The following is an 18,366-nucleotide window of genomic DNA, read 5'->3' as shown; positions in this document are numbered from 1 at the left end:
TAGGTCTAGGTAATACAAAGGGGAGCCTCATGTGGCCAAAGCTCAACATTCCAGAGCCCTCCCCCTGCCTCCCTTCATACCTGGGCTTCGGAGAATGGCAGAAAGTGCAGAGGTGCTGCTGTGCCCAAAGAGCCGCTCGTGCATGAGCTGCCGCTGCCGGGCTTCCTGCTCTCGCCTCAGGGCTTGAGCCTCGGCTGCGATGTCAGGTGGCATCACAGCCAGCACGCTGTCCTCCATGTCCTCCAAGACACTCCGGCGCAGGTCTGAGGGCAGAGTCTGGATGAAGGTCACAGGGTCCATGGGGGTGTCTGAGCTGGCATTCTGTGCCAGTTCCCGCCGCTGTTGCTCAGCTCTCTGCTGTGCCAGCACCTACGGACCAGAAGACGTCAATGGGGAAATACTTACAACCAGGCAGCCTGCTCTCACCAGCTCCCCGCTCACATACTTCCTCCTGGATGGCTGGAGGCAGGGCAGCCAGGAACTCAGGGCTCACTTCGGTCACACCAGGATTCCCTACCACTGCAGGAGCTGAGCTATTTGTGGTGGGGGCAGTACGGGTGGGTGGACGGATGCCCAGCTGGTTCTGCAGGACTTCCCGGCGGATGTCATCAGGCAGAGCAGCCAGAAAAGAGGGGTCCACACCTTCAGGGAGACTGATACCTGAGAGGAGATGCAAGATGTGAAGGAATTCACAGCTCTAGTTACATCCGATGCCCAAGATGTAACCGAAGGAAAGAAATCCATGGCCTTGCTTGAGGAAACCAGCGATGTTTGTCCTCACTGCATGCAAAGGACACAGGACACACAGAGAAGGCCACCCACCTTCCCCAGGCTCAGGACAGCTTTTGTTATGTGCCAGCTTCTATGTGTGCAGTCACTTAACCTTCATCAAGACCCCACCATGTAGCTGTTATCACCCCCTCAGTATCAATGAGGATCAGAGGAGCTAAGTAATGGCCTCAGGTCCTAAAGACAGGAGGTGGCAGAGGGGGGATTTGAGCTAAGATCAGTTTGACGTCAAAGCCTGGGCTCATTCCATTATGCAGCACCAGCGTACCCTTACCACTGGTCCTCCCATATACATGCCGCCCTCCGTCGGGATCGAACTGTTTGACTGGCGGGCATTTCCAAGCCAAGGGCTACAAGAAGCCTAACAAACCCTAGGATACACATGCAGCTCACCTGCAAGGGGATCTTCTTCTTCACTGCTTGTTGAAGGCAGTGGCTCTTCTAGGATTCCCCGGGAATCTGCTCCAGAAATGGCCACAGCAGAATCTCTAGTGGAAGAACTCTCAGAGGATGCAGGGGGAGAGCTGAAGAAAATCATTTTCAGGTTGTTCTCTGTATTGTATTTTCCCATTTATAAAATACTTCTATAATACCCCTTTCTCATAGAAGCCAGGGTGATTTCCCCAGTGTACCAAGCATGTGCATTAGATTAACAAGTATGAACGTGGCTTGAAATACCCGCCAACACACTGCCCTCCTCTTGCTCACACAGTGCTTACCCGTCCTCAGGGGCCTGGGTAGGTTCCCCTGACCTATCACCCCTGCCTTGTACTTCTGTCACAACTGGCGGGGCATCCCCAGGAGTGGAGCTGCCTGCTGTGGGCTGCTCAGAACTGCCAGCTGCTGAGGTATCACCCACAGCCTCCTCCAGGGTACAGGAAGCCAGGCTGCTGGTGTCCATGGGAGAGCCTTCCAGTTGACTGCTGACAGCTGTGAGTGCATCAGAATCTTCAGCTCTCTCTGGGGAAAGAGAGGCTAGGAGGAAGTCACATGGAGAGGTTAGATCTCTGCCTGGAATTAAGAAGCAGCCAGATTAGACTTCTCACTTCTCCACCTTCACTCCACGCTAGCCTGATGTTCCCACTCAATTTCATTTGTTTCACTAAGGCTCATCTCAAGTCCTTTCTATCATCTGTTGAGTATTTATGGTGTTCCAGGGATTCATTCCCTACCACTTCTTCTGCTCAGAACTGTCAGCTCTGTGAAACATCTTCCCTAGGCATCCCAGGTAAGGGATCCTGTCATATGCAGATTCTCTGCAGGCAGCATGTATATATGCATGTTGGTTCTGTTTATCTAAACAGACAAAATTCATTAAAGGAAAAAAACCCTACACCTTAAGGTTTCTCTATAACACACCATAGACAGCATGGTAGAACAGTGATGGTGAACAGGTTTCCATTTGCCCTGTTGGAACACTGCTGAGAATTGTGGGAAATAGTGCCATGAGCTAAATGGGGTCTGCCAGGATGTGAGAGCTGTATTAGTGGGGTCACATGCTTGCATCCCTGGAACTGTTGAAGGAGAGCAAGCTTTCAAGTCATACAGATCTGGATTTTAATCTCAGCTCAACCACTTCATTGAGTGGCCTTGGGCTAATTATTTCACTTCTGAGTTTCAGTTGATTCACGGAGATAACACCATCTACTCTGGAGGGTTCTTTTTAAATAAGCTCAGCATGACGGCTCAATAACAGCGATTACGTCAAGAAACTGTTGGCATCATTACTAGTATCATTACACTCAGATGTATAATCACTTGAGGATACAGAGAAGAAATCTCAACTTTAGCTGAGACAGTAATGTGCAAGCTGAGATCCTACTATTCGAGGACTTGAGCTTCTACTACGTCTCTAAACAGAGGGAAGAAACTACGAAGATGTCCATTTTCCCTCCTGTTCTACCCCTCCCCCCCGCCCAAACCTTGCAACTCTACTCACTTATAGTGGGAGCTGGAGATAACTCCATCTGAGTCGTTTCTGCTTCTCCACTTGGCCTTGTGGGACCCAATTCCTCTGGCTCTACAGGCATCAATAGCTGTGTAGAGCTCCCTCCTTCTCCAGCCGGGGACTGCAGCTCTTGAGGAATCTCTCCCAAAGCTGGTGGGGGTGGGAGTGTTGGTTGCTGTTGTGAGGGCTGCAGAGTGACAAGGGTCTCCTTGGACTCAGATGTAGCTGCATCAGTTGAAGATGGGGTTGTTGGGTAGCTGTCAGGCATAGGAGTCCCATCTTTCTCGGAAAGAATGACAATGAATGTGTTACGGGGCGATCAGCCAAGGATCCAGGAGCCGCTCAATAAGCACAGGTGGCATGACAAGAATCCCCCCCAACCAGTGACGGAGGAATTCCCCCCACCACCAACTGCTCCTAGGAACAGCTTGTGGCTGGTCTGGTACACCCAGGACAGGGGCTAAGGCACAGTGCTATCTTGGTCCCAAGAATTGGAGATCTCTCTGTAGATCCTAAAAATTAAATCCTTTCTGTGCCCCAGGAAAGGAAAGAGTTCAAGTCGCTTTATAATTGTATTTGCCTACCCTAAATATCACCTGCCCCCTTCCACCTCCCTTTTCTTCCAGGCCTGATGATTTAAGGAACATCTACAATTCTGTCTAATGGAAGCAACAGTGCCGAGACTAAGTGTGAAGATGCCACACACCAGGGAAAGTAGTAAGTTGTATAGTTATCTTCTAATTGGGGCCTAAAATCCCTACCCCACAACAATACAACTTACTACCTCACCCCGGCATGAGCAGAATCCTCTAGCAAGGGCAGCAGGCAAAAGGCCATTCTACCTGATGACAGACACTTTCAAAGACCTTTTGCTAGATTAAGGGTTCCAGGACACCTACCCTCTTTCACTGCTTTAAAAAATACTGTGTAGGCTTTGGTACAATCATTTCCCAACTCAAGTGCCAAAGGAGACAGAAGGTATAGGGAAGCAGAAGAAAAGTCTGAGGAAATAGGGGTGGGGGAGACATATAATACCACACGGAGCAGTTATTAGAATCATAAAATGGCTACTGACATTAAGAAGATCACGACGAGGGATAGAAAGCATATAGTAGTAATACCATTTAGCCCAGAGCTACCTTCCCCCAAAGCAGGTTGCTCAAGATAATGTTTCTAGACTTTGAGAGATTCCACAGACCCGTAAAATTTATATAAAAAGGAAAAAGTAGAAAGAGACTAACATGGGGCTACCAATTTTTAGTTTAGCCAAGAAAAAAAACCCATCAATATCATTTAATAAAAATATTTCAATACCAAAGGATTAAGAAGGACATGATCTCTATTATGAAATAGTCCTTTAAGTTGAATAAATTCAGGTTTCTGAAGAACTCATTAAACCTCCCTTATTTTGTTCATTTTCACCGAGGACTGGCATTTGGGAACCACTGTCATCAGGTGTTCTCTTGAAGCACCACACTATGGTGGCCACCCAAGGGGGTAGGACACATGGCCTCACTACACACGCTAGAAGGCAGCACAGGACAATCAGGACGAGAAGCTGAACATAGCACGTCGGAGGGGAATGTACCACCGTGGGAAAGACAGTAGACTGTATAGTTATCTCCAAGATGGGGTATGACCCTAAAACTATACAATCTACTACCTCATCCCACAGAGCACCAGTGTTCATCTTCAGCCCACTTGGGCCAGCTACTCTGCAGGGCCAGGAGAAAGAACCAACCATTAGCAAGAAGAGGAAAAGGGAAGAAGAGTTACCTGAGAGGTTCTGTTCAGCAGAGTCATTTGTCTTAGACGCAGTACACTGCAAAGAGAAGGGACAGACCGATGTAGGACTTTGCAAGCACATGAGACTGAGGTCAACTGTAATAGTCACCAACCCCCACATATGCCACCTAGGAGCTCAGTGACCTGGACGGAAGATGAGCACCTCCGTGTGCAAACATCTCCCGTTTCTCTTACACATACTCGTGTTCAAGGATGGCTTACGGACAAGGTGGAAACTGCCAGGGGCCGACTGAACAACCAGAGGAAAGGATAATAAAAAACACTTTAGAGCTGGGCTGGCCACAGAGCATGACTTGAACACAACGGTGAGACCAGCAAGAATTTCTTGAAGTTATATCTCTATATATTTCCCTTCCTTGGGCTCGTTTTGTCTACTCCAGCTTTTAAAATCACATGCCAGGCTTGCTTATTTTCTATCACTTTTCATGTGTTTAAAACAATGTTACTGTTCACTTAGGTGAAAGTTCTATACAAAGGTATTTGTTACATCAAGCTTGTTATTGTAACTGAACATTTCAATAACTTTGTCTTTAATCGGATAGCCTAACTGCCGAGTGGGGTATAATAAAGTCTTTCACTGAAGTCTTTCAATTTCTTTGTATTTCTATTAGCTTTGATTCACATATGTTAAAGCTATACTGTTCGAGGTCCCAGAAGTTTTAGAAAAACGTAGGTAGCTTCTTTGTAAACCAAAATCATGGCAGAGTTTGAGCCCTAGAAAATGACATGTGGTGACAGTGTTCAGGGTAGTAACATTTCTCTGATCTGAAGCCTAAGCATAACTTAGATGAAGGAATGGGGTTATCTTGGTAAAGTTCCCCTCCCCCAACTTGGTAAGGCAATCCACTGAGAGAAACGGAATTGCACCACCAACAGCATGGACTTAGTCAAGGTCGTTCTTCTTGTCTAGCTGCAGCGACTCTACAGTACGACTCAGGAAACACTCTGGTTCTGGCTCCAGTTTTTCCCAGTGAGACACTGGAAAAATGATTTTCCCTCTGGGTTTGAATTCTTTCCCCTAAAACTATGTGAGTATACGGCAAATTTGGAATGGATCCTTTCTCAGGTTCAATGTGAAAGTCCGAGGATTCTCCAGTGACTCTTGGTGCCACGTGTATGCCAAAACCGTATCAAAGTTAAAGCAGATGTAGCCAAAGATGCGTCCTCCAGCCCTTGGGAATCACCTGTGCACTCTGATCCCTGTTTTCCTTATCTTCTTTGCCTTTGTCAGTTATCTTTGTTTCTTCCTCTGCCAGTTGTTTCCTGCGTTTCTCCCGTCTTTCTTCCAGCTCCTCATCCCTCAGGAATTCCAGGTGATTGACAATGGGCACTTTAACAACTGCATCAAAAAAGCAAAGATCAGGAGCTGCTCAGCGGACGTGGGGGAGGAAGCCAAGAAGCAGAGCTTGTGGCCACAGAGAACCAGGGAAACAACTTTCCATGTATACTTGTCCCAGCACCGGAGGGCTCACTACTGCCCTGATAACCAAACTGCCACACACCTGAAACACAGTCGTGCATGCTCTCAGCATCGAGAACTTTACATTCCTCTGTCCAGCGAGTCAGGGCTGTGGGGATGCTGGACAGGGTCCCTGTAGGGGAACACAGGAGAATGAGATTCTGGGTCTTGTCATGTGTCAACCGATCCTAAAATTGCAGGCGTTCTCTAACAGGGTCCAGTGTTGATCACAAGGTTTGGCACACCACAGGCACCCCGATATAATCAAGTTTTTGTTGCCTTTGGCAAAGTCATTCAGTGGTTCTGGCTTCTATTATAAAACAGGGTTTCTTCAGGCAGAGGAGATACTTTTCTGCTTTCCCTAAGCAGGGAAAAAAATAAAACTGACAAACTATACCCTCCCTTTCACCAGAGCAACTTGCCTGCTTGGCTGGTAGCTGTACTCTGGTCATGGAAAAAGTCATCCAGCAGTTCATCATCAGACCGGGCGATAATGTGGACGTCATCGTTGCCCACCAGGAGGCGGGCCCGGCCCCGGCTTTGTAAGGGAAGGCTGCTGCTCAGCTGCAGGATGTCAGCGGCAGCGGAGGGACCAAGCAACCTGTAGGGCGACGGGGGGATGCCATGGTCACTGCACATCCATGGGGGCCCTGCAACCTGTTACTGTGAGATCCTTTCTGCATCGTCCACGAAATGCTTAACGCTAGTATGGACTGATCGTACTGCACATAAATCTTAGTTACCTTCCTAACTACTCCATCAGTTTGCAAACTTTATTTGGGCTGAGGTTGCCTATTATTCCACAGATCCAGGCAGACTGAGTGTCACGGATAACGTCAGGTACTATGTTAGGGTATCATACCTCTCTTGTACACCCTCTGTAGTTTGTACATTGACCACTATGACACCTATATCCCTTTTTTCACTTCTAAAATTACTCCTTCCACTAACCTCTAAGCTCTATGGCACAGATCCTGTCCTGTATATACCTAAAGTGTTAAGTGCTCAGAACATGAGATGTTTAATGATTGCTGAATGTATACATAGGACACTTACGCAAAAGAACATGTTATACAACTGGGTATTCCTCCAGAAGTCTGCACATATAGCCCACAAAGAAATGGGACAAATACATTATTTGCATGTGTGACAAGACCATTAAGCGATGGACTGCTTCCCCCAGGTCAAGACGATGCTGAAGCCCAGTGAGCCCAACAATCTTTTCAACTCACCTCTGGAGTATGAGAGGAGGGTTGGGCTGGCGATTCCCAGGGTAGTGAACGTGAATGGTGTGGCCTGTATTGGCCGTCAGCTGCCTTAGGGTCCTCTGACTGCGCCCGATGCCCTGGGTGAGGCGTGTTGTAGAGGAGCCACTGCCCAGCGTCAGGGAACTGTGGTCTGCATGGCGTACCATCAGTGGGTGAGTGGTAGGGATATTTCCTGGGGATGGGGGGATGTCTGCTGCAAGGACAACATGCAAAGGGGTCAGTGCCAGAAAGAAATTTCTCCCATGGTTGTTAAAGCAGAACCATGTCTCCTGGGACTTACTTCCTCACACGGAAACCTGAGCTTTGTCCTTTCTCCCTCATTCCCACACCTCGTCTGCGATCACTGACATTATCATAGCTAATGCCACCATCTCTCACCTACATACTGAAACAGCCTCCTAAATAGCCTCCCGATCCATTCTTCACCCTATAGCCACAGTGACGTTTCTAGCCCCCTCAAGAAACATGCTGCTCCCTCCATCTTGAAGACTCTTCACCCTCTTCTTTTTATTCTTGGCTTAGATGTCACTTGCTCTGATTCTAAGGATTGGCTTAAAAATCCTGGCTTAATAATTACTCTGTGCTTTCTTACCACACTATAATGTAGTGCCTGCTTATTTATAAGCCATAAATAATAGGCCATCTTAATAGGCCATAAGCTCCTATGAGGGAAAAGTACTGTTTCTTTTTTACTGCTGTATTCCTAGTACTGACATAGTAGGCACTCCTCAAATATTTGTTCAATGGACAGAGGCTCAACTTTAGAAAGTCTGATGAAAATCACAAGAACGCAAAGAAAATCATAGAATAGAAAGTATCTGGCAAATTATGTAATCCAACCATTTCCCCCCCAAACTTTTCATTTACAGGTGACAAACTGAGGCTCAAAGAGGTAAGAGACTACTTGGCCAAGACAACAGACCAGAACAGTTCAGTGTTTTCTGCTATATCTGCTTGTGATTTAGGGTGAAGACCTGCCTTCTCAAGACAGCCTGATTTTAAGAACTTGATGCTAAAAGGGCACTGATGGTGGTGGGAGAGGAGGGAAGAGATTCACTCTCTCCTCTCAAAAGATGCATCCTTGAAGAACAGTGTGAATGTGCTCACATCTACTCCCCAATGCCGAGCTCAAAGGTGTCCATACAAACTCTCAAGATCCAGTGTTACACGGGATTACCGATTGCCCTGTCACTGTAGCGTGCACGTGGGTGCCCGATGCAATTAGCCTTGGTCTCCCATTTTTTTTTTAAATTCAAGCAAATCATCAAGTTGTCCAGATTCTAAAATGGCTGCCTGCTTACTGAGATGGAGAACAAGAGCAGCCTCTCATTCTTCCTCCTAAGTGTGCACTTATTGAGAGAGATGGATTCAGATATCCCTTGCCCCAGGAAAAGAAGTGCTATCTGTATTAGATCGATACAGCTGCTCTGGTTCACTGCTTGGCTTACCCTAGAGAAGGGTATAAGAATCAAGAGATAAAACCCAGCTGAGCCCCTGTATCTTACTAGCGCTGGAGAACATGTTGTCAAACTCAATGATGAGATCATCCTCCCGGTCAAAGCGCTCAAATCGGACCAAGGGAGAAGCGTTCATATCAGGGTAATCCTCATCCAATTCCATTTCAGAGCCATCGTCGTCATCGTCTTCATCTCCTTCTTCACCTTCATCATCCTCCTTAAGGGGAAAATAGGAGATGGAGAATTGCTGGAGGTAAGGGTTTTCTGAGGTCTGGTGTCATGGCCACATGTGCACACGAGGGAGGGAGGCGCGGAGGCTAGCAACCCCGACCGTTGGTGTTCTCCAGCTGTGTTCCCACGGAAGAGCTTGTCTGAACCAACCCAAACACAGTCCCCCCTCACCTGATCATCTTCCTCATCTTCCTCCTCCTCCTCCTCTTCATCCTGACTATCATCCTCATCCTCGTTACTGCCACTGCTGTCCTCTTCCTGAGTGTGCTCCTCCTCATCCTCAGGGTCCAGGATATTCATGGAATCTAAAACAAAGGGAGCACATTGGAGGACTATACTGAATAGCTAGAAAACAGGCTACTGTGCGGGCCCGCAGATTGAGTGGGAAGGCACGGGGTATCTGACTCTAGGAGAGGAAGAACCAGATCTGGGGTGATATACAGACTTAGTGAGCCAGCCCAGATTTCCTGAAAGTGCCAATCAATGCATCAACACGCTGAGCAGGGTGGCTGAATGTGGAGGCCGGCTCTAGGGTGGTGCTTCAAGAGCCATGGTCTAGGACTTGGCCAAGTCCGCTGCTGCCCCCTTACCTTTCCAGCCCTACTTTGCTATTGACTGCATCCTGCTGGTTAAGAGGGAATCTGGAGCGATGATAGCAGGTGGGTGAGAAGAAAGCGAACCAAGTAAGAAGTGACAAACTTTTGGGCAAGCAGTAGTAACATGTTATTTGAAAAACTGGCTGAGGATAAAGTGGATGGTGTATGTCAGCGCATGCAGACAGATGCTTCCTTATTCTGCACATGTGGGCAGCTGCCTCCAGGAAAACCCTAGTGTAGTGTCTGTCAGACGTGCAGGGCAAGAAGGGAGGCCTTTCTGGCCTCGGCACTCTCACCTTCTCGGTTGGCCTGCAAGGTGGAAGCTTGGCTGAGGTTGGAAGGAGCTTCATCCATCAGCACGTCCTCTTGTGATTCATCCTCTCCACTTCTGCTCACTGAAGGTTACAGAGCAGAGCCTTCACTGAACAACAGAGGACTTCCCTTTCCAGATTGGGTGTGCCTAAAGTAGCTACAGACTCCCAGCAGATATCCACTTTTTTTGTTTTGTTTTGTTTTGTTTTGTTTTTGGATGAGGGAGAAGATGTGGGTTCTCTGCTGTTGACTAGCTAGGTGAGCTTGGCCAGTCACTTTACCTGTCTGAGTCTCAGTTTCCTCATCTGTAAAATGGGATTATCACATCTGCCCTGCCAATCCCACTACTAATTGTGAAACCACAGAGGATAATAGGTGTGAAAAATCCTTGTCAAATTTATAAATACTTGTCTGCTTTTGTTAATCCTTTGATTTCCTTTGTCAGTAAAATAAAAACAAGTAACACATACACCCTTGGAGCCAGGTGACAGTAGGGTACCTTTGCCGTTTTCCCTCTGAATTGTAAGAAGAGCCACCCTTAGGGATGATTGCTCTTGTTACAGTAATGAGACTCAAAGGTGGAAAAGGCCCTGGATTTCGTTGAAGAACTGAAAGGAAAGCACTTCTCACCCTACAGCCTCTACAGCGTCCTCTAGGTCTCCATGAATAATAAACACTCTTAATGTGCCTGATGTATCATCTCTACTGATGGCCACCCCTCCGCCTCCCCCACACAGGCAACGCTTCAGACCCGCCACAGGTCTATAGATAGATGGCTTGTGAAGTTCTCATCTTGTAAGACCATCAACATCAAGACAAGCAGCAATCTAGGCTGGCTATGAGCCCTTAGGCAGAGCTGAGCAAGCGGATGATGAGAAAAAGGGTCCTCCCAAGAGAGACTGAGGCAAAGGAAGAGGCTATACTCAGTTCTGGGGCTCTCACCTATAATTGTACTGTTCCCAGATCCGCCATCCCTCTCAAGCAACTCATCTATCAGGTCCTCCAGCTCATTCTCAACCTGGAGAGAAATAGAACATATATATGGATGCACACAAGTCTATCATTGTGCTAGCACTGAAACCCTAAAAAAAGCCAGCAAGGGAGCATGTATTTCTGGGATAATGTGTGACAAAGGGTGTTATATAAATACCACACACTGGGTGCTAAGAGCACAGAAACTACCACGTGCTGCCAATCCACACTCAGACTGTCCCTCAAATGGGTCCATCCCAGTTATCTGAGACCAGGTTAGTCTTTATACTGTCCAGGAATACGTGCTGATTTCTTTGAGAGCTATCAGCTTAGGACTGTAGACTCCATTTCTTATCACTGCTACCAGCTCCAGAAATTACAATGTTTTCTTTAGGGTTGTTAGGAGACAACTGTTTGAATGCCCCAGTGACAGCTGGTGCTATAGGCACAACAGTAATGCTAAGGAGCTTCCATTAATGACCAGAGCCAAGTAAATCAAAGACTGTGGGCCCAAAGGGCTCAAGCCAGCTTTCTACAACATTTCACCTGTGCCTAAATTTTCTTGTTGGGCTCTATTCCATTTCACAGTACATGGCACCCTGCCCCTGCCCCCACCCCTCATTTAATACAATTTAAATTCATTTACTAAGCATCTACTAAGCATATCATCTGTGCTCCTCCGCAAAACAGACAGCATCAAGGCAAGGATCTAAAGTACTCACCCACCCACATCGCTTGGGGGTTTGGTTCAGCGCCGCAAAAGGGGTATGCTGGGTGATCTGCCTCCCTACCTGCATCTCTTGTGAACTGAGCACCTCAGGCTGCCCAGCAATCACCACTGAGTCGGTTTCAGCCTCCCCATCCATGATATCCCCATCTGCCACCTCTGTCTGAGTGACATCATGATCCTCCTCCTGCACTTCTGCTTCCCCAGGCTCGCCTGAAACAGTCAACCAACCAGCAAAATAATCAAAGGGTGCCTATGTGTGGGACACCACAAGGCAAGCGTGAAGACAATAAGGTCCCTTCCCTGGGCAAATTTACAAGTTCTCAGAGAATAAATGAATGGGTGACAAAGGAAAAGACAAGGCTACGTGTGAGGATAGCCAAACAAGGCTGCAATTTTAAGGAATTCTTTGTGGGGCAGATTCCCACACCACTATGACAGATCTCTGGAAGGTCAGCAAGTTCCCAGGCAAACAATACCAAGCCAGAACAGTTGTGATGCCATGCCCATAAAATAGCTACACCCACCAGGCCAGCCTTCCAGCCCATTGGCTCTAATCCCCTACCTGGGTCCTGCTGGTTGCTATTGGAGTCCTGAGAAGCTCCTTGGGCATCCTGCTCAGACTTGCTCTTGTTAGAAGCACTCTTGCTGCCAAAAAGGCTACTGGGCTGGTTCACAATCCGGGAAAGGGTTTCCAAAGGCTTCAGAGCAGCATTGACTGTGTTGGCCATGTTGGGACTGAGATAAAGGAAGATACAGAGATGGACTGAGCACAGAAATCCACACTAACAGGAAACAAGGCTCATCAGAGCACAACTGATCTCAAAAACGGGGCATGGAAATTACAAGGTGAGCCTGGGACATAATGTTGTGCTTGAAGGCTTTCAAAAGTAAGAAGGCTTTAAAAAATTAATGGGGTCGTTACTACTGGCCAAATTTATGCATCAAAAAGAATGATAGTAATGGGTTACAACAAATTAAATATAAAAAGAACCTATAGCCACAGGGATACAAAAAAGCAGGTAGAAGGAGGTCTTCATTATAAAAGAACGCCAGCTAATACACAGGAATGAGAGAATCAGAAAATCAGCACTTGCAACCAGCAACATAAGTAATCCAGACAAGGATAACCAATGAATGTTAAAACTACTGAGTCAAAACTCTTCAGGGCACAGGATAGTCACATGATCTTCCTGTGAGCTCAAAGCATCACCTAATAGATAACTTATTAAATACAAAGGGGAAAGCTAAACTTTAACTATGTGATTAAACTTAGCCATCACCAATAAATGGACAAATTGGCATTACGTGTCTCCTGATGCGCTGCACTGAGAAGGACAAACGCCACCTATGTACTACTCTTGCCCAAAAAGTTTAGCCTAAATCTAATCATAAGGAAGCAATTAGGGCGGCCGGATGGCTCAGTAGGTTAGAGTGCGAGCTCTGAACAATAGGGTTGCTGGTTCGATTCCCACATGGGCCAGTGAGCTGCGTCCTCTGCAACGAGACTGAAGACAATGAGCTGCTGCTGAGCTGCCAGAGGGGCCACCGGCTGGCTCACTCCGTTAGAGCGCGAGCTCTCAACAACAAGGTTGCCAGTTCAATTCCCACATGGGATGTTGGGCTGAGCCCTCCACAACTAGATGGAAGGACAACTTGGAGCTCATGGGTCCTAGAAAAACACACTGTTTCCCAATATTCCCCAATAAAAATGATGTGCTTAAGAATAATAATAATAATAAATGAAAGTCATTAGACAAATCCAGATTATAGGATATTACTATAAGACATTTGGCCTCCTGGATTCTTCAAAACAGTCAAGTAACACAAAAAAACACACCAAGAGACCCATAATAATCCAACGCAATGAGTGATGCTTACTGGATCCTGGATCAAAACACTCTCCCCTAGGCTATAAAGATATACTTGGAATAATTGGGGAAAACTGAATATGAAATATATATTTAGTAGTATTACATTAATGATAAATTTCTTAGATGTAATGATGATATTCTAGCCATGTAAGGAAATACTTGTTCTTAGGAGATACGTACTGAAGTATTCAGAGGTTAAACACCACATTGTTTCCAAAAAAATTTCAAGCCATTCACCTCCCAAAAAGGGGAGAGCAGGGGGGGAACTAAAGCAAGTAGGACAGAATGCTAGGTAACCACTGGTTAGTCTAGGTGAGATATATGGTGCTCATTACCCTACTGTGAGTATGAAATTTTTAAGCATTTTAAAAACAATCCATGAGGTTGTATCAAAAGGATAAAGAAGTCAGCCTGAAGAGGCCCCATGGACCAAAGTTGTAAGGAAAAAAGGATGATGACTGTAGTGATCCAAATAATGCAATCAATGAAAATTCACGAGTCCATAATGCTGCTTAGAAAATAGGAAGCCAGAGAAAACTCACATTTGAGGTGGTGATTTAACCTATTTTTGATTTTACTCTGAAAACCGGTGACTTAAGGGGAAAAAACTGAGTTGTTCTGCCTTTTCAGTAGGAACTGTTATTTCAGGATAACTAGATTTTCCCTTTTGAACTGGGGCTATATCACAGAAAAATGCCAGCTAATAATGTAGAAGGAATGATAGAAATTAGAAAGGTGTCACTGATAACCCCCAAAGAAATCAACTGATGCACGCCAAGGATTATCAACTGGTATTAAGACCATTAATTAGGTGTATGGTTGATAGGGAACTAGACATTTGTACAGTGCCAAAATAGTAACACAGATTACTTGGTAGTAAGAAAGGGGAAAATATAACAGTACAATGATGATTATCACTCAACTCTAGTGGTCAATTTTATGATTAATAATGGTAGTTCAAAGAGATTTGTCTCCTCATGATACAAAATGAGATGTACATCAATCTATGATATATCCAAGCCAGTATTGTTTAAATTGCTCCATTAAATCTGCAGCTCTAACGAGAAGTTTCTGGAAAATAGGTAGTAAAGGAACAAGTTAAACTATGCTGCAAGATACCAAATGGACCACATCTAGAAGGTGAAACACTTGGCAAGACAGCAGGCCTGGTCACTTTAACAAGTTAGTATCATGAACAACAGCAATAAAATGAAAATTGAAAAAAATTACTTAAGGATCTGTGTTAGAACAGAGATGCCGAGGACCTAATCATAGGTAATGCAAGGTCCATTTGTCTAGTTTGGACAAAAATTTTTGAGAATAGATCTGGGTATTAGATAGGATGAAACTTTATTTACACAGAAAGGTAGAGACTAACTGAAAAACAAAAACAAACCTAAACACAACAAAAAAGTCCCAACCACACCCCAGGTTACACAACAGCATATATACTTTAGTAAAAAAAATAATTATTTATGTATGTGAAGAAAACCTCTGAAAGATATACCGTAAGATAACAATGGTATCTGGGTGGTAAGAATATGGTGCCTACTTTATTTTTGCTCATCTGTATTCTTATGGCACATACATAACATTATAATAAAAGGTTATTTTTAATTAAACGTAGAGAAGCTTTCAAGAAAAAATTAGTGATATAGTCCAACTCTTGAGTTTGCAGCAAATGAGAAAACTAAGGCCTAGAGAAGAGAAAGTCCTTTGCTTAAAAGTCACAATACTACCCAAAAGCCACTTTACACCCAAACTTTCCTATCAAACCGGCTGCTCACTCCTCATCTTGCAAAAAAACATGCAATATCAGGCAACTGGAGAATCAAGCAGAATGATTAAAGAGAGGGCAAAAGCCTGAGGCTAGCACTCAGGAATGCTTTTACCTGGACAGGTCCAGGCTGTGAGGCACCCTGGCCAGGTCATTGACCAGTCCCTTCTTCAGGAAGAGTCGAATGATGTTGTTCATGCCATTGTGCTGGGTCTTGGCCGTGGCACTGCTGTAGAAGCTGGAGGTGGAGGGGCAGGACTCCATGATGGTACTGATGATACACATCACCGCCTGGAGCCTGGGGGAGAGATTTGACATCTCTATCACGTGAACACAGCCCCGTCTTAGGCTAAGTCTTCACTAACTTGCCTCAGATAACCCTCCTGGGCCCTTTGTGTTCCCTCCTCAAAGTAACAACTACATAGGCGAGAACTCACTCCGTGGATGGCAGCACTCTTCATTTTCTTTAAACATAATTTAAAAAATAAGACGGAATAACCTGCTCAACCTCTTGCTTAAAGACCCTAGATATAACGAAAACATCCCTTTGTTTTCTCTAAGTCTGTTTACTCACCTCCTCCAAATGTAACCAGTCTTCTGGATATTTTAATTATTTGAGAGGACCACAGAATGTATTGTGCTGGTAATAACTAGACCTCTTGTTCAAATGCAAGGAATCCCATGGGCCAAGAATGGAGTAAGGGGTTGCTACTGGTTATTAGCGCTAGGTCAGGCATGGATTTTACCTGGCATGTTTCTCTGTACTCTCAGCCATAGCCAGTGCCCGTCCCAGGGCTGCTTTTACTTCATTCACAAGGGCCACCTGGGCATCTGTGCCACTACCTGCAGCAGCCAGGCTTGCGAGGAACAGGCGGGCCAGGGCAGGCGTGTCCTTGTCTTCTGCATTCTGGGTATGTGGGAGGAGGTGGTCCAGAACAAAAGCTAGTACACTGCAGTCCTGCAAAGTCATTAATCACGACCATTTACTCACAAGCACAATTATGCCATATCGTTTGCACAGCAACAAGGCACACATACACACAGAGTTGATCCTGGAAGTCACCCCGTCAGTGATTATCACGTCCACATCACAGATGAGAAATACCAAGGCTTAAAGGTACAGCTAAGTGAGTAGCAAATCCAGGTTTTATGTTTCCAAATCCCATTCATTTCCTACTACACAGTTTATACGTTTTCATTTAGATGTTACTTGGCATTTCTTAAAATATTTTTGTGTGATATTTAAATAGAACTGTTTACAGCAAACCTGCAAGAGTTAAGGCAGTACAGTCCTCTCCCCATCTTACAGATGCTTAATATGAGGCCCAAAGAAATGGGGCTTGCACAGAGAACTTAGTGGTAAGTATTCAAATCTTGATTCCTAATTGAGTGCTATAATCCCTTCAGTATTCGATTAAATTGGAGTACTTACTGACATCTACAATGTGCCTAGAACCCTGGGCTAGAAACTGGCAGGGGTTAAATGAGAAAGAGCACAGTCATAGATATGGGTATGCAAAAACATTTAATGCAGGGTTACTTAAAATAGAAAAACAAAAACAAAAAACCCAAAACCCCAACAACAGGGAAGGAAATTAGGCCAGACCTTTTCTCTAACAATGATTTGTGCCCCGATAATTCCTTATCTTAGAAAGAAACCTTAGTTCTGTTGTCATTCAAAGAGATTTTGGATCAAAACGCACCAATGATTTTGGAATTAGATAGAGATGATGGCTGCACAACTGAATGTACTAAATGCCACTAAACTGTACACTTTCAAATGCTTAATTTCACGTGAATTTTACCTTAATAAAAAAAATGCAGTTAAGAATACTGGACGGGGCAGCTGGGTGGCTCAGGTGGTTGGAGCGCTGTGCTCCTAACACAGAGGTTGCTGGTTTGAGTCCCACATGGGCCAGTGAGCTGCGCCCTCTACAGCTAAGATTGTGAACAACAGCTCGACGTGGAGCTGGGCTGGCGGGAGCAGCCGTCAGCTGGCTTGAACTGCCAGCTGGCTCGAACTGCCGTGAGCGACCAACTGCCTCAGCCCAGTAGAGAGCAAGGCTTATAACACCAACATGGGCCAGGGAGCAGCGTACTTCACAACTAGACCGAGAACAACGGCTTGAATCCGAGTTGGGAGTGGGGGAGGGGGAGGGGGAAAAATACTAGAGTCTGGGAAATTACATAAGGTAACCAACCTTGTTAAGACAACTACTGTGTTTCTCTGAAAATAAGACCTAGCTGAACAATCAGCTCTAACGCGTCTTTTGGAGCAAAAATTAATATAAGACCCGGTCTAATATAACATAACATAATAAATATAATATAATATAATATAACATAATATAATACCGGGTCTTATATTAATTTTTGCTCCAAAAGATGCGTTAGAGCTGATTGTCTGGCTCTTATTTTCGGGGAAACACGGTATTAGAATTAAAAATTTCCCAGTAGTAGAATAAAATTAAAAGTTAAAACAGTTTTCTGAATAAAAGTGTAAATGATGTTATGTGACTTTAGTAAAAACTGGAAAAAAGCTTTGTAATTTGGGAAAGCAGTGAGACTAAGCAGAAAGGATCTGGATTTGGAATCAGAGACCTGGGTTCCAATTCCAGTCCTGCTACTCTAAAGTGTGGCCTTGGGCAAGTTATTGACCTCTCTGAACTGTCTTCTCTACTCAGGGGAAGAACACCAATAACCTTTTACTGCTGAGGTGAGGATTATAAAAGATATCGTGTTCCCCCCAAAATAAGACCTAGCTGGACAAATCAGCTCTAATGTGTCTTTTGGAGCAAAAATTTATATTAAGACCCAGTCTTATATAATATAATATGATATAATGTAATATAAAATAATATACTGGGTCTTATATTAATTTTTGCTCCAAAAGATGCATTAGAGCTAATTGTCCAGCTAGGTTTTATTTTCGGGGAAACAGGGTATTTGTAAGCACCTATGAGAACCCAGACCCAATGGGTCACCGTGACACATATCAAGCAGATACTTAATAAATTTGCAATTCTTATTCCCCAAGTAATACTATTACAAAATGTAACTACAACTGGCATAAATGAGTAAAAGCTTTGAAATAAATGCCTAATGTATATTTAATACATATACTCCACAAAGGACTTATATCCAGAATAT

At 45.0% G+C, this 18,366-nt stretch overlaps 1 protein-coding gene across 16 annotated transcripts in view; it reads right to left on the bottom strand.

Moving 5' to 3' along the window:
- The window catches only part of HUWE1 (HECT, UBA and WWE domain containing E3 ubiquitin protein ligase 1), a 162,948-nt gene that overhangs the window by 15,276 nt on the left and 129,306 nt on the right, over positions 1–18,366 (bottom strand). For 9 of the 16 annotated variants that reach the window (XM_033108784.1, XM_033108844.1, XM_033108827.1 and 6 more), the window contains 18 exons: positions 15,963–16,174; positions 15,332–15,514; positions 12,131–12,303; positions 11,630–11,778; positions 10,809–10,884; positions 9,851–9,949; positions 9,130–9,263; positions 8,776–8,944; positions 7,235–7,463; positions 6,425–6,603; positions 6,046–6,135; positions 5,728–5,882; positions 4,514–4,559; positions 2,729–3,016; positions 1,509–1,800; positions 1,183–1,313; positions 446–660; positions 81–369 (listed from right to left, as the gene is read on the bottom strand). In XM_033108784.1, coding sequence (XP_032964675.1) covers positions 81–369; positions 446–660; positions 1,183–1,313; positions 1,509–1,800; positions 2,729–3,016; positions 4,514–4,559; positions 5,728–5,882; positions 6,046–6,135; positions 6,425–6,603; positions 7,235–7,463; positions 8,776–8,944; positions 9,130–9,263; positions 9,851–9,949; positions 10,809–10,884; positions 11,630–11,778; positions 12,131–12,303; positions 15,332–15,514; positions 15,963–16,174 — 3,109 coding nt within the window. The remainder of the gene's footprint in view (positions 1–80; positions 370–445; positions 661–1,182; positions 1,314–1,508; positions 1,801–2,728; positions 3,017–4,513; positions 4,560–5,727; positions 5,883–6,045; positions 6,136–6,424; positions 6,604–7,234; positions 7,464–8,775; positions 8,945–9,129; positions 9,264–9,850; positions 9,950–10,808; positions 10,885–11,629; positions 11,779–12,130; positions 12,304–15,331; positions 15,515–15,962; positions 16,175–18,366) is intronic. The other 7 variants (XM_033108835.1, XM_033108853.1, XM_033108905.1 and 4 more) reach the window with 4 other exon arrangements.

Source organism: Rhinolophus ferrumequinum, chromosome X (assembly GCF_004115265.2).
Source record: "Rhinolophus ferrumequinum isolate MPI-CBG mRhiFer1 chromosome X, mRhiFer1_v1.p, whole genome shotgun sequence".
Taxonomy (NCBI): domain Eukaryota; kingdom Metazoa; phylum Chordata; class Mammalia; order Chiroptera; family Rhinolophidae; genus Rhinolophus; species Rhinolophus ferrumequinum.
This window is presented reverse-complemented; position numbering and strand designations above follow the sequence as displayed.